The 19,905-nt window shown below is 40.4% G+C and overlaps 1 protein-coding gene across 4 annotated transcripts; it reads left to right on the top strand.

The window, feature by feature from the left end:
- The first annotated feature begins 6,174 nt into the window (after positions 1–6,174).
- Positions 6,175–19,535, top strand: LOC308399032 (uncharacterized protein). 4 transcript variants are annotated; one of them, XM_080885973.1, is made up of 24 exons: positions 6,175–6,190; positions 8,514–8,575; positions 8,874–8,912; positions 9,021–9,365; positions 9,576–9,802; positions 10,179–10,280; positions 10,382–10,416; positions 11,156–11,308; positions 11,481–11,609; positions 11,818–11,856; positions 12,397–12,522; positions 13,038–13,164; positions 13,782–13,952; positions 14,037–14,071; positions 14,306–14,470; positions 14,579–14,713; positions 16,262–16,300; positions 16,382–16,522; positions 17,122–17,201; positions 17,326–17,349; positions 17,580–17,833; positions 18,841–18,957; positions 19,032–19,153; positions 19,245–19,535. In XM_080885973.1, exons 1-24 carry the CDS (start codon positions 6,185–6,187, stop codon positions 19,317–19,319), a joined length of 2,748 nt encoding a protein of 915 aa, XP_080742099.1. In that variant the 5' UTR covers positions 6,175–6,184; the 3' UTR covers positions 19,320–19,535. The 4 variants fall into 4 exon arrangements, with proteins under 4 accessions (XP_080742099.1, XP_080742097.1, XP_080742096.1 ...); XM_080885971.1 differs by having other exon boundaries at positions 10,044–10,280; positions 17,329–17,349; XM_080885970.1 differs by having other exon boundaries at positions 10,044–10,280.
- Positions 19,536–19,905: the final 370 nt, after the last annotated feature.

Genomic DNA, 19,905 nt, shown 5'->3' with positions numbered 1-19,905 from the left:
CCACTTTGTCCAGCAAACCAATGACTGTAGAAAACATGGATGATCTAACAGTTCTCCAAAAGTACATAAAGTACTTACCTAAAAAGCAGTTAATGTCATGTTGCATTTATTTATTATTACATTGTTTTACAGCAGCTAATTAAAAACCATCATCTTAACTACATGTTTTGTACTGTACTTGAAACTTGCATCTCATCTTTGCAGCGTTCACTTTGAAGAGAATGTCTTTACCAAGGACTCACAGGTTAAGTAACTTTACAATTTTCATATTACAATATATAATTTTAGAGCAAGATTACAGCTCTGCCATCTTGATTGAAAATGAAATACATCTGGAATACGAACAGCTGATCGGATCGGCAAAGCGTGTTTCTGGAATATTATGTTTACTGCAAGCGCTTTTTATGCAATTTTTGCAAAGCTATATGTGGAAGGAAACCGTGACCTAGGACAAGCTGATGGCATAAGATGTAAGTACAACTCCTCTGGTTTCATATGCAAAAAATATTATTGCGCTAGCTTATGCGGTTCCCGGTTCTACAGGGATTTAAAAATAGTTACGCAAAACAGAGCGTGCCTGCTCCGACCGGCTTTAAAGGGTTAAACATGTAACAATCGAATTGCATCTTTCCATTGCCAGCCATCTCATTTTGTACAAATCCAGCCAACTCTTCCAAGTTTGTGTATTTTTTAAACCCTTACAAGAATTGAAATGTGTCCCAAATATCTGTATCCCATCAGAGGCTAGTTTCTTAAAGGAGAGGTAGTAGCTGCTCCACCATAGGACCAGTAGGACCTCCAGCACACAATGAACACTTAATTAACATTAACACATTTATTAAAACACAATTTTAAACAATAACCCTTTTCTTTTAGTGTGTTTCAATTTGTTCCTACCGCTCCATTGGAACGGTGTACTATCCAGTAACAGCATCCAGCTGGCAGAAGCATACACCTGCAGCAAGGAGAATCTACCAGGCAGCGGAGTCATCAGATGAGGATTATCATGAAGTGGCTCATCCAGCAGGAACAGGATACCAAAAGGGGAGGGAAAAAACACAGAAAGCATAGTCATGACTAACTCAGTGTCACTAACAGCTCTTAATTAATGACTATCAATTGAAGCATATTTACTATACCTCAAAAAAGTATGAGTGTACCATTTTTAATTGCCCATTGCAAATATGGTAAGTCATGAGGGTGCTAACCATGCTCTATGACTGTATGACTGACAGTTTTGCTATGCACCAAAATGTCAGTTATGTTTAATGCTATAAATAAAAATAACTTTACTTATATTTTAAGATATGTTAAGATGTGGGAATGTTAAAGCATGAATATTAGCTGTTGTAATTAGTATGTTTTAATGAGTCGGTTTTTTGCACTGCAGGAGTCACTTGGCTGAGTGACAAAAAGGTTCTTCCCACTGAAAACGCTATGTCCAGATGAACAAAATCCACTTTTGGGGATGTACACTGAAAAAAAGGCCATGTTGGATTTATTTGATTCAATAATGGACATTGGTTGCACACAAATGTTTTGCTTTGGCAGAAACTTAAACAACTGAGTTAAATCAACACAACTTTTTCATATTCAATAAACCTGTGCATTTTGTGTTCATAAAATGCGATTGAAACATGTTCAGATGAAGTAAGTTGAGCTCTTGGAATATTTTAATCCTTCACAATTTTGTCATTTTATTTCAACAGTATTCAATAACTTTTACCCCAATACTACTTGGTCACTTAAATACTACATGCTGTCTTCATATTACATAATGTTCAACAAAGTCTAGATCCTGGTTACCATAAAAATTGAATGGGTCTTCAACAACTACCATCCTTCTATCTTTATCCTGGTTGCAGGAGGGCTGGGAAATAACCCTGAAGTGATAGGTTACAAGGCACGGTACACCCTGGACAGCTGACCAGTCTATCACATAGAAACAAACAACCATTTGCAACAGCACTAACCACCATGCCAACAATCTAGGAAATGTAGGAAAGCTATGATTTCCTGTATTTGATGCAGAATTGTTTTGTTTTGTAATAATACACAATAAATAGCAATAGCAATAGCATGCACGTGGTGCGTGTGTAGTGCCTCTTATAACTCCTGCAGTTTGAAATCTTGTGCGATCTTGTGAATTTCATGAGTTCAGCAACTAACCACTCTCACTAGATTGTATCAGCTCATCTCAACAAGAACAAATTAAGTTGTTGAATTTCGTACAGATTCTTCATGATTTAATTACGTTCATAGAAACATGAAATTATTGTGTTCAAATTACAAGTTAGACTTTTTTAATGTAACAACCACCCAACTTACTTTTTTTGGTAAAAAACAGTAGAGGTGGCTGCTCGACTTGACTGAGATGGATGCCTTCCTGAAACCACGATCTAAAGAGCGCGAGTCTGAAACCCGTGCAGTGTCGTGGGATTTAACATTGATATATTATTGACTTACTTCACTTGAACATGATATAAACAATTTAATCTAGCCTCTCTGCATATCATGTAGTTTCTACACTATGTAGTTACACTTAACTTTAAAGCATGAGGCAATTGTGTTAAATACACGCAAGATGCTTACGTAAATCCAAGAGCTGGCCAATCCCTTTTTTTCAGTGTACTTACCTGGATGATTGAGCATGTATCAAGACAATGAGTCATTTACTTTAGTAAAACTGTGTAATGCAACAAGAAAAGAAAAAATATCCGAACTATAGCACCGACTTTTAAATAGCAATCAAGCCCAATAAACAGTTTCTTTTGTTAAAAGAGGGGCCTAATGTCCTCCACAGTTATGTGAGATGATAAAGCCATACAGAAAATGATTACTTCAAGATATAGCTGCTAAAAGTCGTTCTACTACCGAATTATGTGTATGTATCCTCTCCTGATTTATTTCCAAAGTTTACTCACTTGATTTGGATTACTGAATGGAACCTAATCATTTTATTAACCTATACACACAGAAATAGCCACACAAACTAAATTAGTTGGTCAAATTTTATTCAGACACTTGGTGAAATAATCACACAATGTGGTCCTTCTAATGACAGCAACATAATCTTGAGAGCTCACACACTTAAAGGATATCCCAAAGTCACACATTTTACAACAGCAACCTCATTTTATAAATGCAATACACTACAAAACAAGTGGAATAAAAGCAAAAACATTAATAATATGCTTTAGTGGAATTACTACAGTATCTTGAAATTTGCCGTTTCCGTTCGTGCTTTTATTTTGAAGGCAGCCCATTGAAACGGAAATCGTTGCGCTGGGTCACCTGGCTACCGTTTAGCGTTTACTTTCCGTTAGCAAAGTTGTAGATTGCAAGAAGTTTTTTGCGAGTATACATTTGAGCACACCAGAAGAAAGGGATTACACACATATAAAGCACGGTATGTACACCGAGTTGTTGTAAAGAAAACAAAAACAGGCTTGTAGGCTTGTGAAATGGGACGGTCTAGCCTCCCTCGCGCTGCCCAGGTTGCCTATCAACCGTTATACTAAAAGCGGGAAACGTTTCATACAGCTTTGTTTGACAGAAACGGAGTAGAACATATTTTGTTCATTTGTTTCTACATGAGCTTTGTGTGATGTGATAAGTATCTGAGGCTGAGACCACACGAGTGTAAAACATGATTGTTGGGCTTCATTTTTGTACTGAACAGTCATTTTAAGATTAGCTAGTAAATAACAATTAGCTCATGTTGTTCATGAGACTAAAGTCATCTTACTTTGGTAATGTAAATATAATATGGCCAATATGATAGTTATTATCTTAATCATTATTAGTTATCACAGCAGTGAGTTCGAACTCTGTGTCAAATACTGAGCTTCAGTAAAGATTCTATGGCGTTATTTTAGTGCCACTATGCTCAAATTCTTTTTACTTGCGCTCAGAATAGTGGCACAAAAATAACGCCATAAGATTCAAGTTACAATTATTTATATTTCCTATCTCCTTAAATCTTCACTCAAAGACAAGTATGTTTGACAGTGTGTATATAGATGTATCATATAGAAAAGACAAATATTGTTCGTTTAATATGCTGGCATTACTAAATTTGGCTCAATGCTTACATATATGTGTAAAAAGAAAATGTGCGAGCTGTGGTAACTGTGTCTGATAGAATGAAGAGTAGACTGATACATGAAATATTCCTTTATTGGGTGAGAAAATCAGACCATGTCATAACTGCTTTAAGTCATACAGAATAGATATCAGAGCCTTAAACAGGCTGACTTCTGCTAAATGGGTCAAACTGGGCAGAAAGTCTACAAACACATAACATCCTTATAGAATATGATGTAACACTATAGATCAACTTAGCTCAGAATATATAAAGCATATAAACAATTACAGCAATATGATGCAACAAACACAGCAGTGCTACTGATCCAAAATCCTCAAAGCTTCATAGAACTGAAACAAACATTTATTTTTAGCTCCATTCTGCTGCTGATACATACTTTAGGTTTCTGAACATTGAACTTGTTGCTGCCTTTCATAGTGTGTAACTTGAAGGCCCTGAGTACTTTCTCTCACACTGAAAACACTGGGATGATAACATTATTTGAACATTACCTAATAAGACTGATTCAGCACAGACAGTTATGTTAAACTTTCCTAGCAGTCCTTCACAAACAGGGAACAGTCTGTCTATTCTCTCCATCTGTCAGCTGCTGCTGGCTCTTCCTCCTCCTCTTCCTCACACACTGCTGAGTTTGTCCTGGTGGATCATCAGCGGTGCAAAGCCTCACAGATGATGTGCAGCAGTGGGTCCCTCAGTCTGTCCTCACTCTGGACACTTGCAGTTGTCACACATGGAAATGAAATGTGCGATAAGCTGCAGGATTCAGACACAAGTGTAACTTATAAACACACGTTCATACTTTTATTCCACAATCAGAGAGAAAGAAACAGAGAGAGTGCAGGACAGACAGACAGGTGACAGTCTCAGGTGTACACACTGCTACACAACAGCACCAGAGAAGGAGGATTTAGTGTTTGTGTTATTACGAGTGCTACACAAGAAGAGTTCCCAGATGGTACAGTGGACACATGTGTGACTGCTGTGATTAAAGCATCTTTCTTTCAGCTTAACGAGTGAACCGTCAGCTCGTTCAAACACACGTTAAAGTCCGTTTGGCTCGACACCACCGAACAGAGGCAGCAATATAACATAGCTAACATTAACAGTGCAGTGAATCCTGCTTGTTGCGATCATGTTTAGGGGGTAGGAGGATGTGTTCATGACTTATGGCAGTTTGCACCAGTCCAGGTCCATCTGTGTGGATTTCATCTTTCCAAGATTCTGAGGCCCAGTACAACTCATTAACCTGTTTTCTTTGTTTTCTTTATTTTTAACTTTCCAGCTTTCCATTGCCATCGAAGCGTTACACCCCTTCTCCTGCACCAGGGTACAAACAGAGCCCCCTACATGGTAGGCTCCCAGGGAGCTCTTTACTGATCGGACAGCAAGCTGCATGCTTGCGGCTGGCTCAGCTGAAAGCCCGCCTTGCGTTGACACAGATAAATAACGCCATTGCTATTGGTGGCCGAACCAATACACGCGCCCCATTTATATCTACAACACCCCCCTTTCCTGACAGCTGCAGCCATCAGTCTACTAAACCTTCTGAAGGTTGCTAACACCATGTCCCATCCCTTATATAACCCCTATGCCTCTGGGAAACAAAGTTCAGCCCAGGGGCGCTATGGACAGTCGAGTATGCAGGCAGAGAGAGACTCTCATAAGACACCTCCTCATCTTGGGCCTGGGTCCAGCTTTAGCTCTTCTGGAGTTTCATCTGCGTCTCCTGCAAAATCTGGAGGAACAATCCCATCACTGCTAACTATGCCAATGAGCTGCAGGCCAGAAGGGAGTAAGACTTCAATGGAAGAGGACATAAAGAAGTCCAAACCTGTGGGCTCTGCAGAGTCTACTTCAGAAACAGCTGTGAACATCCTTATGCAATTTGGACTTGAAAAAGAGGACCTGGAACATCCAATCTCATACTCTGAAGATCAGATCACTCCTGACAACCTGCCTTTTACCTTACAAGTGACAGAGGATATCCCAGTGCTGGCCCAGATGCAAGACTACACTGCCACTTCACCTAGGGTCTTTCCGCATACCTGCTCTCTGTGTAACAAGGAATGTAATCAGATGAAGGTAAGTCGAAGATTGTTCGATGTTTTTGCTTTCAGTCAGTTTTTATTTATTTGAAACGCAATGTTTTTTGTTTTGTTTTGGGATTGTTTTTAATTATTTGACTTTGAATGCGATTATAGGATTTTGGTTTTGAAAAAGCTTCATGGATGCTACTTTAAAGTTTATTTGGTTTGTTTTATTCACTATTACTGCATAATGATGACTGTAGGAAGACTACCAACTTGGACTGCAAACATTTGGACACATTTTCCCATATTTCTGCAATTCAGTATTCTGTAACAGAACTTTTGAAGGATTACAGTCCAGACTAAACTTAACTATATGTCTACCAGATGTTGTAATTTAAAAAACTACTTCAAAGAGACCTTCAGAAACTTCAGTGGTCTGTACTTGCAATTGATAGATTTAATGTCTTTTGACTTGATGTAAACCCATGCGAAGACATTCAAGGCATTTGCTAACAATGGAGCCAAGGCCTCAGATGACGTGATGAGGAAGAATCTGCAAGCATGAAGAACCTGTGCATCAGAAAATGTTGGAAGAGGGCTGTTTTTTCATTTGTCTCTGTCCTTGGGCTACTGTTCCACAGTGCTCATTCAGCTTTGCTTTTCCTGGAACTGTTGCTGAATGTAAAAGTTCCCCTTTTTGTCTTTTGTCACTAGAGTGAACAATAGTGTGTTTGGTCCTTTATTTTATATCAGTAGGCACCTTGTTTTTGTGTTATACTAATTTTCTTTGCTCATACTTTAAGTTAGTGTTTGGTGGTGCATTTTGTCCTAATCCAAACTTGGCCTCTCCTGAGACGACCTTCTTGGAACCTTGGGAAATTTTGATGCCATAAGAAGAGCCTGAGTAGGGCTGGGTATCGTCACTGATTTCTAGAATCGATTCAATTCCGATTCACAAGGTCCCGAATCGATTCGATCCACGATTCGATTTAATTCGATTCGATTTAAATCTGGGAAATTTTGACAGTCAGAAATATTATAATTCAGATCAGTACATTTACATATTTTTGTATCAATCAAAAGGAAGCTGACACACGCAAGACTTTATCACAGGTGTAAGCGTCACAGCAGATGCTTTTGTGTCAAAGTAGCTGAAGATAAAACACAGAAAAACATGAAGGTGATTTTCCTGGCCTGGGATTTTATAAAAATGTTCTGCAGTACATCAAAAATGAAAGAAAACCATTAATCAACATATGAACATCACCTCTGACGTTACAGCGGTTTTATTAGAGACACAGTTAAGCGTTTTACATTTTGAATAATTTTAAAAAGTTTTAATTTGTTCAGTATTGAACAGCAGAAATGAGGTTTTCTTTTCGGAAGAATGTAAAAGGGAAAAAAACAGCGGCCGACAGCCTGTAAACAGCGGTAGACTTGTGCGTAACAAGCAAGCGAATAATGAAGAAAGGGAAACTGTTCTTGAAGTACACAGAGAGAGAGAGAGCTGTGCATCGCGGTGGAAGCAAAACAGTAAAAGTCAGAGTGAATTCATGATGATGTTTATGTGAAGCGTTTGGATCTTCTTTTGCTGCTGGTTCGGTCAATATTGTTTGGAGAGACATCAAACTAACAGCTTTAGAATCGGCTCATAAAGGGCGTGAACACACAGCGCGGACCCGCCGACAGATCAGAATCAGCGAGCTGTCGGCTTTCAGCCCCGACCGTGAGAAAGGCGACATCTCACTGATTCTGATCCGCGGGTCGCGCTGTGTGTTTAAGTCTATGTGCAGAAGCCGTGTTCCTGCTCTCATTTACTGTCTTAACTGTTTGGTGGTTCTTGAAATTTTGTGAGATGTCACCTGAGATTCTGGCATTTTGGGCAAAATAAATTTATATTAAAAAATCGATTCAGGATTTTAATGAATCGATTTTACGTTATCCAAGCCAGAATCAATTTTAATCGATGAATCGATTATAAAAACCCACCCCTAAGCCTGAGAGTCCAGAATCCAGAGCCTAAGATGACCCTTTTGTTTTGGTTGTTTGTAGTCAGATGTTTGACTTGTGTTTTCCATATATACTAAATAATTTCATCTTTAAAATTGTATCCCAGGAGAGGTATAATGTGTCATGCTTATTTGTTCCTGTTTTGTTTTTGGCCCATGAAGGTTTCTAAGTGCAATCCAGGCTCCTGGCTAATGTTATAATGCTTCTCTGTTCAGTGAAGGACTAACTGTTAATATTTTAAGATTTTTTTTAAGGCCACTGCAAAGTTTAGTGACCTTTTTATCAGCAAGTGATGTCAATGACAAACATTGCTCCTGATAATAATGAATCTGGTCTAAATGTTTGTTTTTTGTTGTGACCACTAGGATTGGGTCTCCCACCAGAATACCAGCCTTCACATCGAGAACTGCAAACTTCTGCGAAAGCAGTCAGTCTTTCTTCTCTGTACTTCGTGATTATGAACCGATATCTTTGGGGCAGCGCAACCATGGTTGTGCCGAAATGATGTCGGGGTTGTAATGCTAGGATAGCTTCCTAAGAACTGTTCATTTGTATTTTTTCATTTTTCTTTGTCATATTTGTTGCGTTCCTGTAAAGCACCTTGATGATTTATTGTTAAAAGGCTGAATACATTTCTAAGTTTTTGAATTAATGAACAATAATATATTTTTAAGGACATTCTACCTGGCAACATCTGACAAAAATGTACCTGTGTTTTTCCACAGATACCCAGAGTGGAACGGTGAAATAGCATCACCGCGAGGGTAAATATCTTCATTTGAAGTCATTTGGCGAATAAAAAAACATGCCAGCATTGGAGCCTTTCATTTTCTTTCATTTAACTGTGCTTTTCTTTTTAATGCACTTGTTAGTGCGTCAGGTGCCAAGCCCTCTCCCGCAACGTCTGCTGAGACTTCCCAGAAGAAAACCAGACATGAGAGTCGTTCCCGTTCCTGCAGCCCCCGCAGTCATCGTGACTCGGAGCAAAGCAGCGACAGGCGAAGAAGGCTTTCCCGCTCTCGCAGACCCCGCACTCATCGTGACTCGGAGCGTAGCAGGGACAGGCGAAGCAGCCATTCCCGCTCCGGCAGCCCACGTCGCCACCGTGACTTGCAGAATAGGAGGAACAGTCATTCCTGTTCTCAATCACGCAGCCGCCGAAGGGAGAGACACAGAAGCCAATCACGATCTCTGTACAGGTCCAGACGCAATCGCAGGTCTGTCCAACAAACATTTTGAGAACTAGGATCAATCAAGAAGATTTAGCTCTCCAGTGGATTGTTAAAGGGTGAAATATAACATATATATAAAAATATCAACTTGAAAAAACTTAATTGGTGGACAGCATTTACCTTTTGTATCCATGCTGGGTGTGTGCTTTGAGATGTTTCTGAGTTATTAAGTTCTTTGATCCATACTTTTTTCAGGTCCCGGTCTCATTCTGACTCCTCGTGGTATGACCGTCCTTCCTCTTCACGATATCGATCACGCTCAAGGTGCCGCGAGAGACGATCCTCACTGAGAAGAAGAGATGAGAAACGTTCATCACCGAGGAAAAGCTGGGAGAGGCGATCGTCGACTGAGAGGTCATCTCCGAGGCGAAAGAAGTCAAGCAGCTCAAAGATCTTGGCAAAGAAACTGCTGGAAACATCAGGTTTGAAAATTGCTTCATGTTTTATTTTTTTGTATGTACTCATTAGTTTTTCTAAGATCAAAGTTCTCCTCCCCCCTCACAACCTTAACTTTACTAATGTAAAGGATAAATAAAGACCAGTGCCACCAGAAATGTCAGCATAGTTTTTTCTACTATTATAAAACTTTCAGAAACGGTAGATGATTTTCGAGACTTGGCACCCACCAAAGTGTGAATCTCTTTTGCACCTGTGGTCTTTTAGCTCTCCAGTCCTTATCAAACCAGTCTGACCTGGAGACTGTCGTCAAAACTTTGGCTCCTGCCCTGCTGGCTGAGCTAGTCAAGATGAAGTCGTCCCCATCAACATCATCATCAACTACATTTCCTTTATTCCAAGACTCTGTGACTGCAGAGAAGATCTCAAAGGATCAGCCGGTCGCTGTTACCCACCCAACATTTTGGGAGCGGATACAAGAGCAACTGCGTCCAGAAAGAATCCGTAAGAAATCCCCAAAGATCTGTATGAAAGATTTCTCAATGTGAAGATATTTTCTATTTCATAATTATTTTTTGGTTTTTCTTTTGCTCTGCACTTCACAGGTTGTCTCAAGACAGTCAAACTTCCCAATTCAAAGGTAACATTAAAAAAACACTTCAATTATACCTGTAAGAAAAACATGCTTTATCAAAGTGGTTAAGTTTTGATCTGAAATAGTTCAGTTTGTTTTACAAGTTTGTAGTTGGGTTATATCTCATTGTCAGGTGACGCTCAAGTAGGTGTAAATGTAGAAAAATGTTAAAAATTCACTAGGGATGTCGCAATACCAGAGATTTTGTAGTCAGTATAGACACCAATAGAATTGCACCATTCTTGGTTACCAATTTAGTATTGTAATAAAACAATTATCTCATGTACTAACACATACTAAAACTCCTTTATTGAAAAGCTAGTTTAACATGTTCAAATTGTATGCACAGTCATCCAGGACATGGTGGTTTTGAGTGCTTAAAAAGGTTTTTCCTTCCCAAGTTTGACATGTGCAATAGTGCTGTTTACACATTGCCTTTTGGGAATCAGTTATCACTGTTTATGGATCCACCTTAAATGAAAAGTACTTTCATAGCTGACTCTTACTGCCTTTTTTGTCAGTGAGTCAAGGTAGAGCTGCACTACGTGAAACAAAGAAAGAAAAAAAGAAGTAAAGGAAAATTAGCATCAGAAACATTTTGTAATAGGTACCTGATTGTGTTCATAGTTGTAGACAGTGCTCAAAGTGAGGTTTATAAGTTAATGTTTGCATTTTTCAGATTTCTGTCTGGAATTTCTTCCATTGCAATTGTGAACTGATCCTGAAATTCTTTTCGTTTGCACAGCTTGTTTCGCTTGATTACAAGGTGCTGTTAATAAGCAACCTGCCAGAGTATCACGATGGCTGTTACGCAGAGGAGGACATCGCCGGTCTGCTCACTCGACACCGATTTGAGTATTACGACGACACGATCTACGTTATACCACAGGCACGCATGGTAAGCACCAGTTTGCATTGGGCTGGGTTATGACCTTCATTTTAATGGCGCTCTAAATCTCTTTTCTAAGACGACCTAACTAACATTTAGTTAGTTAATACATATTTTGTGAGTGCCTGTCTTCATGGTTATTCAGTAAAAATCAGTGTTTGGTTGTTTGTTTTTCCTTCAGGCTTTTGCCCTCATGCCGACAGCAGTGGCAGCTAAAAACATCGTGCTAGCATCAGAAAATCACGATTTTATTCTCAGTGGGTCTAAACTTCGACTGCAGGTTGAGAAGGGCAACATTTTAATGACGCCGGTAAGCACTGTGTGTAGATAATGCAATCTACTGTTGTGACAGATGTTATTACAATTATTTGAAAATATTTGTTTCTGCTTGTTTATTTAAAGTGTGATTATAAATGTAAAAAATATTTCTTTTTGTAGAAAAAAATACCTTTAAGCTGAAATAAATCGAACCGAATCCGAAGTGATGTAATGATTTTGAACTGTTTTTTTTCTTTCAGCTTGAGTTTTATAAGTCTCTGATGAAACGGCTATGCTATGTAAGTAACGCACATATCTCAGAAACAAAGACTGCACTCGAATACCTTTAGATTTATTGGTCAGAGTATAAAGTCATAACTGGAAGCACTCACATCCAAGTCAAAACACCTTGAAAAATGGGGACATACCCGTTTTTTCAGATATTCACACAGGGCTAGGAAAGGTTTGGAGAACTCTTTTCCTGGAATAAATGAAATCCTCATTTAAAAATGCATTTTGTATTTTTTTTAAACATTTGTTTAACGATTTGAAACTTGTGCAAAAAATTAGGAAATTGGGAACGAGCCAAATGCGTTTTCCACGGCACTGTGTGTACATTAGTTTAAATACTTTTTCAACCAGTGTTATCAAAAACAGCGAGAGCTGCAATTATAAATTGTTTGGAAAATGAAGATAGCTGCCAGGGTGCATACCTGCTGTGTGAATATAAGTGCAAACTTATGGCCTTGATCTTGGAGCTGTAGTATAAGAATGTTTGGAATGTCATACTGTTTGTGGGGTTGTTGTTTTTTCACGTTAACCCGGTTTTCTCGATGCAGCAAGTGACTGACAATGGAGCACGATTAATCTACATCAGGAACATCTCGCCAGGCGAGTCCCGGCATCTCAGAGAAGCTTTGAAAAAAATGGATTGTGTAAGAAACTACCTGCCTCTTCTCAACAAGGTATAAACACACTCATAAATGCCAACAAGTGCATGTGTTAGAAGTCTGTGAAAGGCTGTGTGAGATATGTGCTTGTGTAAGTGTAATCTTAACCATACAGAAAAATTGACAGATTAACCGCTTGCACACCAAACTAAAGGACGTGCACCAACCTTCATAAATCCATCCTTCAAAAGAGATAATGTGTCTAGATTTGGATGCTACTTATCTTGAGGAAAGCACAACTGCAAAACTATAGCGATAGTAAAGAGAGACTGCCGATAAGCTGCTCGCTGAGCAATTCTTCATATGCTCATGCGCACTAGTATTTATCACATTACAGCATTAGTGCAGGGGTCATGTTGAGCATGGCTCCAGTGCATCATTGAGCCAGGATTTCTGACTCTTGAATCCAGTGAACTCCACAATAAAGCTGTACTTAGTTCACTCTTTCCACGTGTGCTTAGCACTTGTTTTCTAACATTTACAATGTGAAGGTAAAATGTTCAGAATACATTTTCTTTCTTGTGTTTCAGGTGTTTATCGAATTTCAGTCTCTTCGTGATGCTGATCGCCTTGGCGTTTGGTACAGCCTTCTAAAACGGCCCACCGGCCACAAATTGTCAAGGCTGAAAATACCACAGTGTGGATGTACCTCACTGCGTAAGTGTTTTTTAAATGGGATTTTAAACAAATATGATTTAAACGGAAACAAAAAGATGGGTTAAGTTAATGGAAGGTCATCTGGTAAGACCTTTCTTTCGCTTTCTGTTTGTGAAACACTCATGAATAGATTTTTCAGGTCTCCCCTGGGCTGTGGATAAAGTGCAGACAAAACTGCTGATTTATTGTTGTTCACAATCAATCATTGTGACACATTCCCTCAACTTTTATCCACTAACACTGTGATTCTGGTTCCCACAAATCCTTTGATGCTCATTTGCCTTATTATCTCTCTGACCTCTTTTCTGGCCCCTCCAGAAATCTTTGCTCCATCAGTGGTCAATTTCCTTCTGCTTGTCTCTGCCCCAGACACATGAGCCAGAGCCATTACTTAAACTGCACTTTTTCAGTCTGGCATTTGATCTAACCCACTAATCGTTGTTTTTCTGATGTCTATGATACCTTGGGTATCTGTAAAGGTGCTTAAAGTTCAAATAAAAGTCAAAACATTGATATTACTGGATCATTGTAAACATTAAAAACCTGTTTTGCACCACTCGTTTTTCCTTTTCTTTCCCCCACAAAACTTTTAACAAAACTTATTTTTGCTTGTGCAGCACCAAGATTGCCAGACAAAGCTTTGCCAGACAGCGAGGTTGCTGTTGATGGTGCAACTGTCCCAACAGAAGATATTACCATCCCACAACGCAGCACTTCACCATATTGGATCACAATGACAACTAGTCCCTTTGTGTTCCCCACTGTCTCTCCTTGGTTCACAATCCCAGGTGAGAGAAACAGCTGGAAACTAAAATTAACCTCCAGATATAAAGTGTTGACTGTTACTAACTGTGTCTGTTTTACACTTCTAGAGTATTTAACTGTCAGTGAACCTGATGACATTGAGGTGAGTGCATCTTATAAACCCAGGTTTCATGTGTTAAACAGGAATCCTTGAGTAAATACCAAGAGGTGTCCATTTTTCCAAATACTCACCTCAAAAACCACATTTCTTTTTTTCTGCTAAACTTGGTTTCATTTTGTCTTCTCTATGTGCTCAGTAATAATAATATATTTTTTAAAAAGTACCGCAAAGTTTCTCTTCGAATAAACTTTGGTTCTTGAACCTTGTGTCTTGCAGAAAGCCCAATCTCAAGGTTCTACGTTCTCCACCATCATGTTGACCGGTTTGCCAGAAGGAAACTACAGACAGGAGGATGTCACCAAGCTGGTGTGGCGTTACGTCCCTGATCAGACTGTTCAGACTCTGTACTACAAAATAATCGTTTTATCACTGCAGAGGAGGGTGAGGAGTAGACCCAGCAGGCTGATACAGAGAAATTTGCATTTGCAAATTGAATTCAATTTAATGATTGATATTGAATGTTTCCTCTGCATCATTTTTCCCCTCCAGGCCTTTGTGTTTTTTAACAGCTGGGATGCGTGCTGCGATTTCGCCAGGGATTACCTCAAAAATCCAGTTACTGTTGGAGAGTGGACGCTCAGAATCCACATTGTTTTACAAGACATGCTTCCTGGTACAAGTGAGGTATGAAAATGGAGCAATCGGGGGCTGTTAAATCGGGGGCATGCTCCTGTTTCACTCAAACTATTCAGATCCCAATCAAAACAGATTTCTCCTCTAAGGAGTGAGCACAGCATCATCCTTCTCTGGGCTAATATTACTAGAATGAGAATACTCAGAGTACTTTATTGATCCCTGGGGGAAATATATTGGTTACAGTACAAACAGTAACACAGACAGATACAAGAAGTAAGGAATAGCACAATATATACAATATATACATACATATAAGTCACTCATTGATAAATATCTGAATAAGAAATGGAAAAACTAAAAATATGCATGAATTTCAAATCAACTATTTATTGTTACTTCGTCTGTATTTGTTCCTTCCTTTTTGCAACAGCAGCACAAAAGCTGCATGAACTTTATCCACTTTTCTGTTCGTAGGCGACAACCCACGTCATTCCGCCACCACTTTAAATTTCCACAGAGCTCCTTGTGAAGTCAGCCCCGTGTAAACTTTAAAGACCCAGACATAGGTTCCAGAGTGTTTTACTGACTATTAAGTAATGCCCTTACTTATTTTGAAACTTCAGTCGCTGCTAACCTTCTAGCGTCAGCGTTTCCCCTCTCAAGTTTCCTTGTGGGCTAGCTATTCAGGAGCTTTCTGAGAGCTCTCTCCACAGCTACATGTTAAGAGGAATTGAGGTCTGACAACTGTTGCGGAAAGTCACTGAGTGTTAAGGATGGTGAATTAGTGAACCCAGACGCGGACCTCTCGTTAAAGTTGAACAGTGTCTTTATTTACAGTGAAGCCAATCCACAGTTATCCATAGTGCAAGTCCCTTCAGTGCTCCTCTCCCCGTCTCTCCTCGTGTGTCCACACAACTCCCGTGCATCAGTGACGTCTCTCCTTCCGTCTCTCCGCCTCGTTCGCTTCCTGGCAAAAGGCAAAACAGCCACGATTAGCCTCCCTCCGCTATCAAACACTTGCTTTACCCTTGCTGAGCTCGAGTCACTACCAGGCTTGGTGCAATACTCCAGCGCTGTCTGTCACTCAGCCACACCATTAAATAGCTCTGCCAACGACGGTGGATGATTGGCAGCAGCTGGCGAGGAATCAGTCGCAGGTGGGACAGCAGCTCAGAGCGGCAGCACTTCCGGGTCGGAGATCTCCCATTGCTACGCGACCGCGTACCAATCGCAGCGGAGCAGGAGAGGAAGAAACAGAGCGAGAGAGAGGAGAACAAACACACACATACACACAGGGCGCCGGTCGGGGCACCGTCAGACCTGACACTGAGACTCAAATAGCATCAAATAGTTCCTGCAAAACCTTGTTATATGTTGTGTCGTTACTGTCCTGAAGTATGAATCCTTTGCCACAAAGATGCAAACCAGGATCGAGTCACTTCTCACTTACAGTGGAGTCCAATATTTATCTTATTAAATGTGCTCAATAGAAGATTAAAAACACTCTAACCAGGAGGAGAGTTATTCAATATTTATTGTACAAACAGAGGATCAGCGATTGATGTAATCCCCTTTCATCTTCTGCTCTTTTCACAGGAGAGCATGTATAGAAGCATGATGAAATGGAGCACCACTGTAAGGCAGCAGTCACATAAATCTGTCTTGTAAAAGCAGCAGGCTCGGGTCTCCCTGATCTTAACGCTGGTTGTTTTTCAGCATGTTCCAGAGTCGGAGTCTCTGGAGGACCGGCTGCTGAGTGTGGAGGTCTCCGAGGTGAATGTGGACCTTGTCATGATGATCATGGAAGTGGTGGCGTCCATCGCTGCTTTTGTCAGATTCTTGCCGCTTGCCAACAGGGTACGATTTCATAAACACGTGCAACTGTTTTATGTTTTACAGAAGGCTGCAAGGCTTGTCATGGTGTCTGCTGTTCTTTTCATATTGAGAAACATTTTAAATGAGTCTGAAGGAGACTTTGTGGTTTTTTAACACGAGTTGAGCAAGTTTAAATATTCCATGTACAGACAGTCCCTGCGGCAGGCAATCTGAATTACACATGCCTTTGCAAACACTGGTGAAGAAGGACTGCCTGAAATGCACCAAGTTCTCAACCAAGTAGTAATCTTATGACCTGTTCAGCCTTTTGTCCTGGCCCATCGAGCAGGGGAGATCCCTGCAGTTTGAGGCAGCGCTAAGTTATTCTTTTAGTGTTTCTTGCTCAGTGGTTTTATTGTTCAATCAAAACTTTGCAAAAGTATAGAAATATGTTTGCACTTATTTCCCATTTGCAAGTTTAAAACTCCAAGATTTTTTTTTCTTTGCCTTGTACTATCGTACAGGGCAGTAAAGAAACTCGCCAGGACAAATTCTTTATCGCCCTGTACAATACAAATCGTGCCTGTAGCACACCCATTGAGTACCACTGTGTTGCTCAAATATCCGTTCTGTTCTCTCAGATATGCATTGAGATGGCCGAACCTGGTGGATTAACACAGGTGATGGAGAGCAAAGTCACCAAGGACTATTTATCTGCTTGGTAAGTGTGTCCCACGATCAGAAGTGAGAAAAAGAGGAAATTTATTTTACACTGTGTTTCTTCATTTTCTTTAAAGTGTCTTCATGTCTGTCTGACCTTGTGCTTCTTTCTCTCCTCTTCATAGCAGTAAAGCTGGACGTATTGAGTCGTGAGTATCTTTCTTTTTCAGCTTTAGTGGCAGAGTCAAATATACCATACGCTCCTCAAGGTCGTCTGTAGTAAACAGTTCCCAAAGATGCAAAAAGAGCAGCATGTGATTTAGATATAAGCAACTCTAGATTAGGAATTTGAAATGGAATTTCTTATTTCACATGAACATTTTGTGACAACAAACCTCTTTTCGTGGTAACCTACTGGCATCTTTGCTTTCAAATTCAGTTTGAAGAGCCTGAAACAGCGTCTGCAAGACTCTGGTGACAACCTCAAAATGAAAACCAAGAAGACCGCAGAATCGACTGATGCAGTGACCAAAGGTGACTGCCAGGCGGAGAGCCAGAGGACCGAGGAGGAAGCAGGGACCCAGCCCGATGCTGCAGCCGCCCCTGCTGGACAGCAGCCAGAGCCCAAGTGTCCTGATGACGAGACACAGGAGGGAGAGGAGAATGATGGATGGAGCATGGCCGACATTAAAGGTACAAAGAGCTGCTTTAAATCAGCAAAATACACCGCTCTGACAGCCAAAACACAGTAAAGTGAATATAAAAAGACAAGTTGTGATATTTTGTGGCTCTGATCTCATATTTGTGCTCCTCACTGTGCTACAGACATTCAGCCTGGTGGTAGTAATATATTTTATATATGTGGTGTTTAAGAAATGCTCCGTTGGTGCGATGACTATGTCCCACACCATCACCAGCCTGAGATTTTGATACAAGGCAGGATGGATCCAAGATTTCTGACCCTACCATCCTAATGTCACAGCAGAAACTGAGATTCAACAGACCAGGCAGCGTTTTTATTTTACAGCGTTGCTGAGCCTGTGTGAATTGTACCCTCAGTTTTGCGTTCTTAGCTTAGAGAAGTCGAACCCAGTGTGGTCTTCTGCTGCTGTAGCTCATCTGCTTCAGTGTTGGATGTGCTGTGCGTTCAGAGATGCTCTTGTGCATTGTAATAAGTGGTTGTTTGGCTTGCTCTGGCCTTCCGGTCAGCGTGAAGCAGTTATTTCATTCTCCTCTAAACTCAAAAATGCATTTCCTCCAGGGAACTGCCACTCACTGGATATTTTCTGTTTCAGACGGTTTTATGTAAACCCTAGAGATGCTTCTGTGGGAAAATCCCAGCACATCAGCAGTTTTTGAAATGCTAAGCTCAGCAAACATGCCACGTTTAAGTGACTTAAATTATTTTTCTTCTTCATTCTGATGCTCAGTTTGAATTTCAGCAGGTCACCTGACCATGTCTACATACCTAAATCACTAAGTTGCTGCCATGTGATTGGCTGATTAGAGAGTCGCATTAATGAGCAGTCAAACAGGTGTACCTAATAAAGTGGCCGATGAACGTTTCAGCTTTTCAAGTAAATCGAAATCATTTGTTCAATTATTATTGAGTTATAATTGAATGTTTAAATATGTTATAAACCCAGTGGCTCCTGTAGCAGATTCGTTGATGATTAACGTGTCGCTCTTTTCATTTTCAGTTGTGGCTAAACGCAGGAGGGAGCTTGTCGGAGCTGAGGCAAAGCGATCTCGCTCTCAGTCTCCGTGTGTTGTAGCACAGTTCAGACTGCCTCAGTTCAACCCTAACAGCCCCATCGGTCAGACACACACACTCTAAATTCAAATGTGTTGTTAATACTTGTCTAATCTTCCTGTTTCTGCTTCTCTGCAGGTCAGGAGTTTGTGGTCCCTAAATCAGGATTTTTCTGTAACATCTGCTCTGTTTTCTGCCTGAATGAGAAGACCGCCAAGGAACTCCACTGCTGCAGCCAGAAACACTACGACAACCTGCAGGTACGCACGCACATACATATACACGATTCAGCACACAAAATCACACTGTTGGCCTAACGATGTTTGTTTTCTCACTTTTCCCTTTTTTTAGAAATATTATGAGGAACGTCGACAAAGAGCTACAAAAGCTTTGTCTCAGACGTCTCCAGGCTCCGTTTCTGACTGATGGACCTGATCTACTGTATTTTTAACACATAACTGTGCAGAGTGTATATATATGTATATGTGTGTGTATGTGTGTCCTGGATGACTGTGGATATGTTTGCGGTTTTGTGATTTGTTTCTTATTTCCTGTTTTACTTTGAAAGTTCATGTCTTATGTCAGTGTGTTCAGTTTTACCTCTCCCCTGTCTCGTTAGCCTGATTTCTCCCAGCTGTGTCTCCCTCCCTCCCGCCCGCCCGCCCATTCCCTAATTACTCCCCTGTGTATTTAAGCCCTGTGTTTTCCTGGGCTCCCTGTCGCGTCGTACCTTCAACCTGCTGTGTGTTTGTAATGTCCAGTCCTCCAGCACCTCGCTTTAGAGTCTTGTTTTCCTTTTGTAAGTTTTATTTTGTCAGTCATTCTTCCAGCAATAAAGCTGCGTTTTCAGTTTATTCCCGTCTCCAAGAGTCCTGCATTTTTGCGTCCACCGCTTCTGCTCGCCTGCCACACAGCCAACCATGACAATAGCAGAATCTAGTATAACATGGAAACACCTACCTGAAACACAGACTTTATGTATTTTAAGTACTTGAGTAAATGTTCCCACTAC

Source organism: Rhamphochromis sp. 'chilingali' (genome assembly GCF_963969265.1).
Source record: "Rhamphochromis sp. 'chilingali' genome assembly, chromosome: 6".
Taxonomy (NCBI): Eukaryota; Metazoa; Chordata; class Actinopteri; order Cichliformes; family Cichlidae; genus Rhamphochromis; species Rhamphochromis sp. 'chilingali'.
This window is presented reverse-complemented; position numbering and strand designations above follow the sequence as displayed.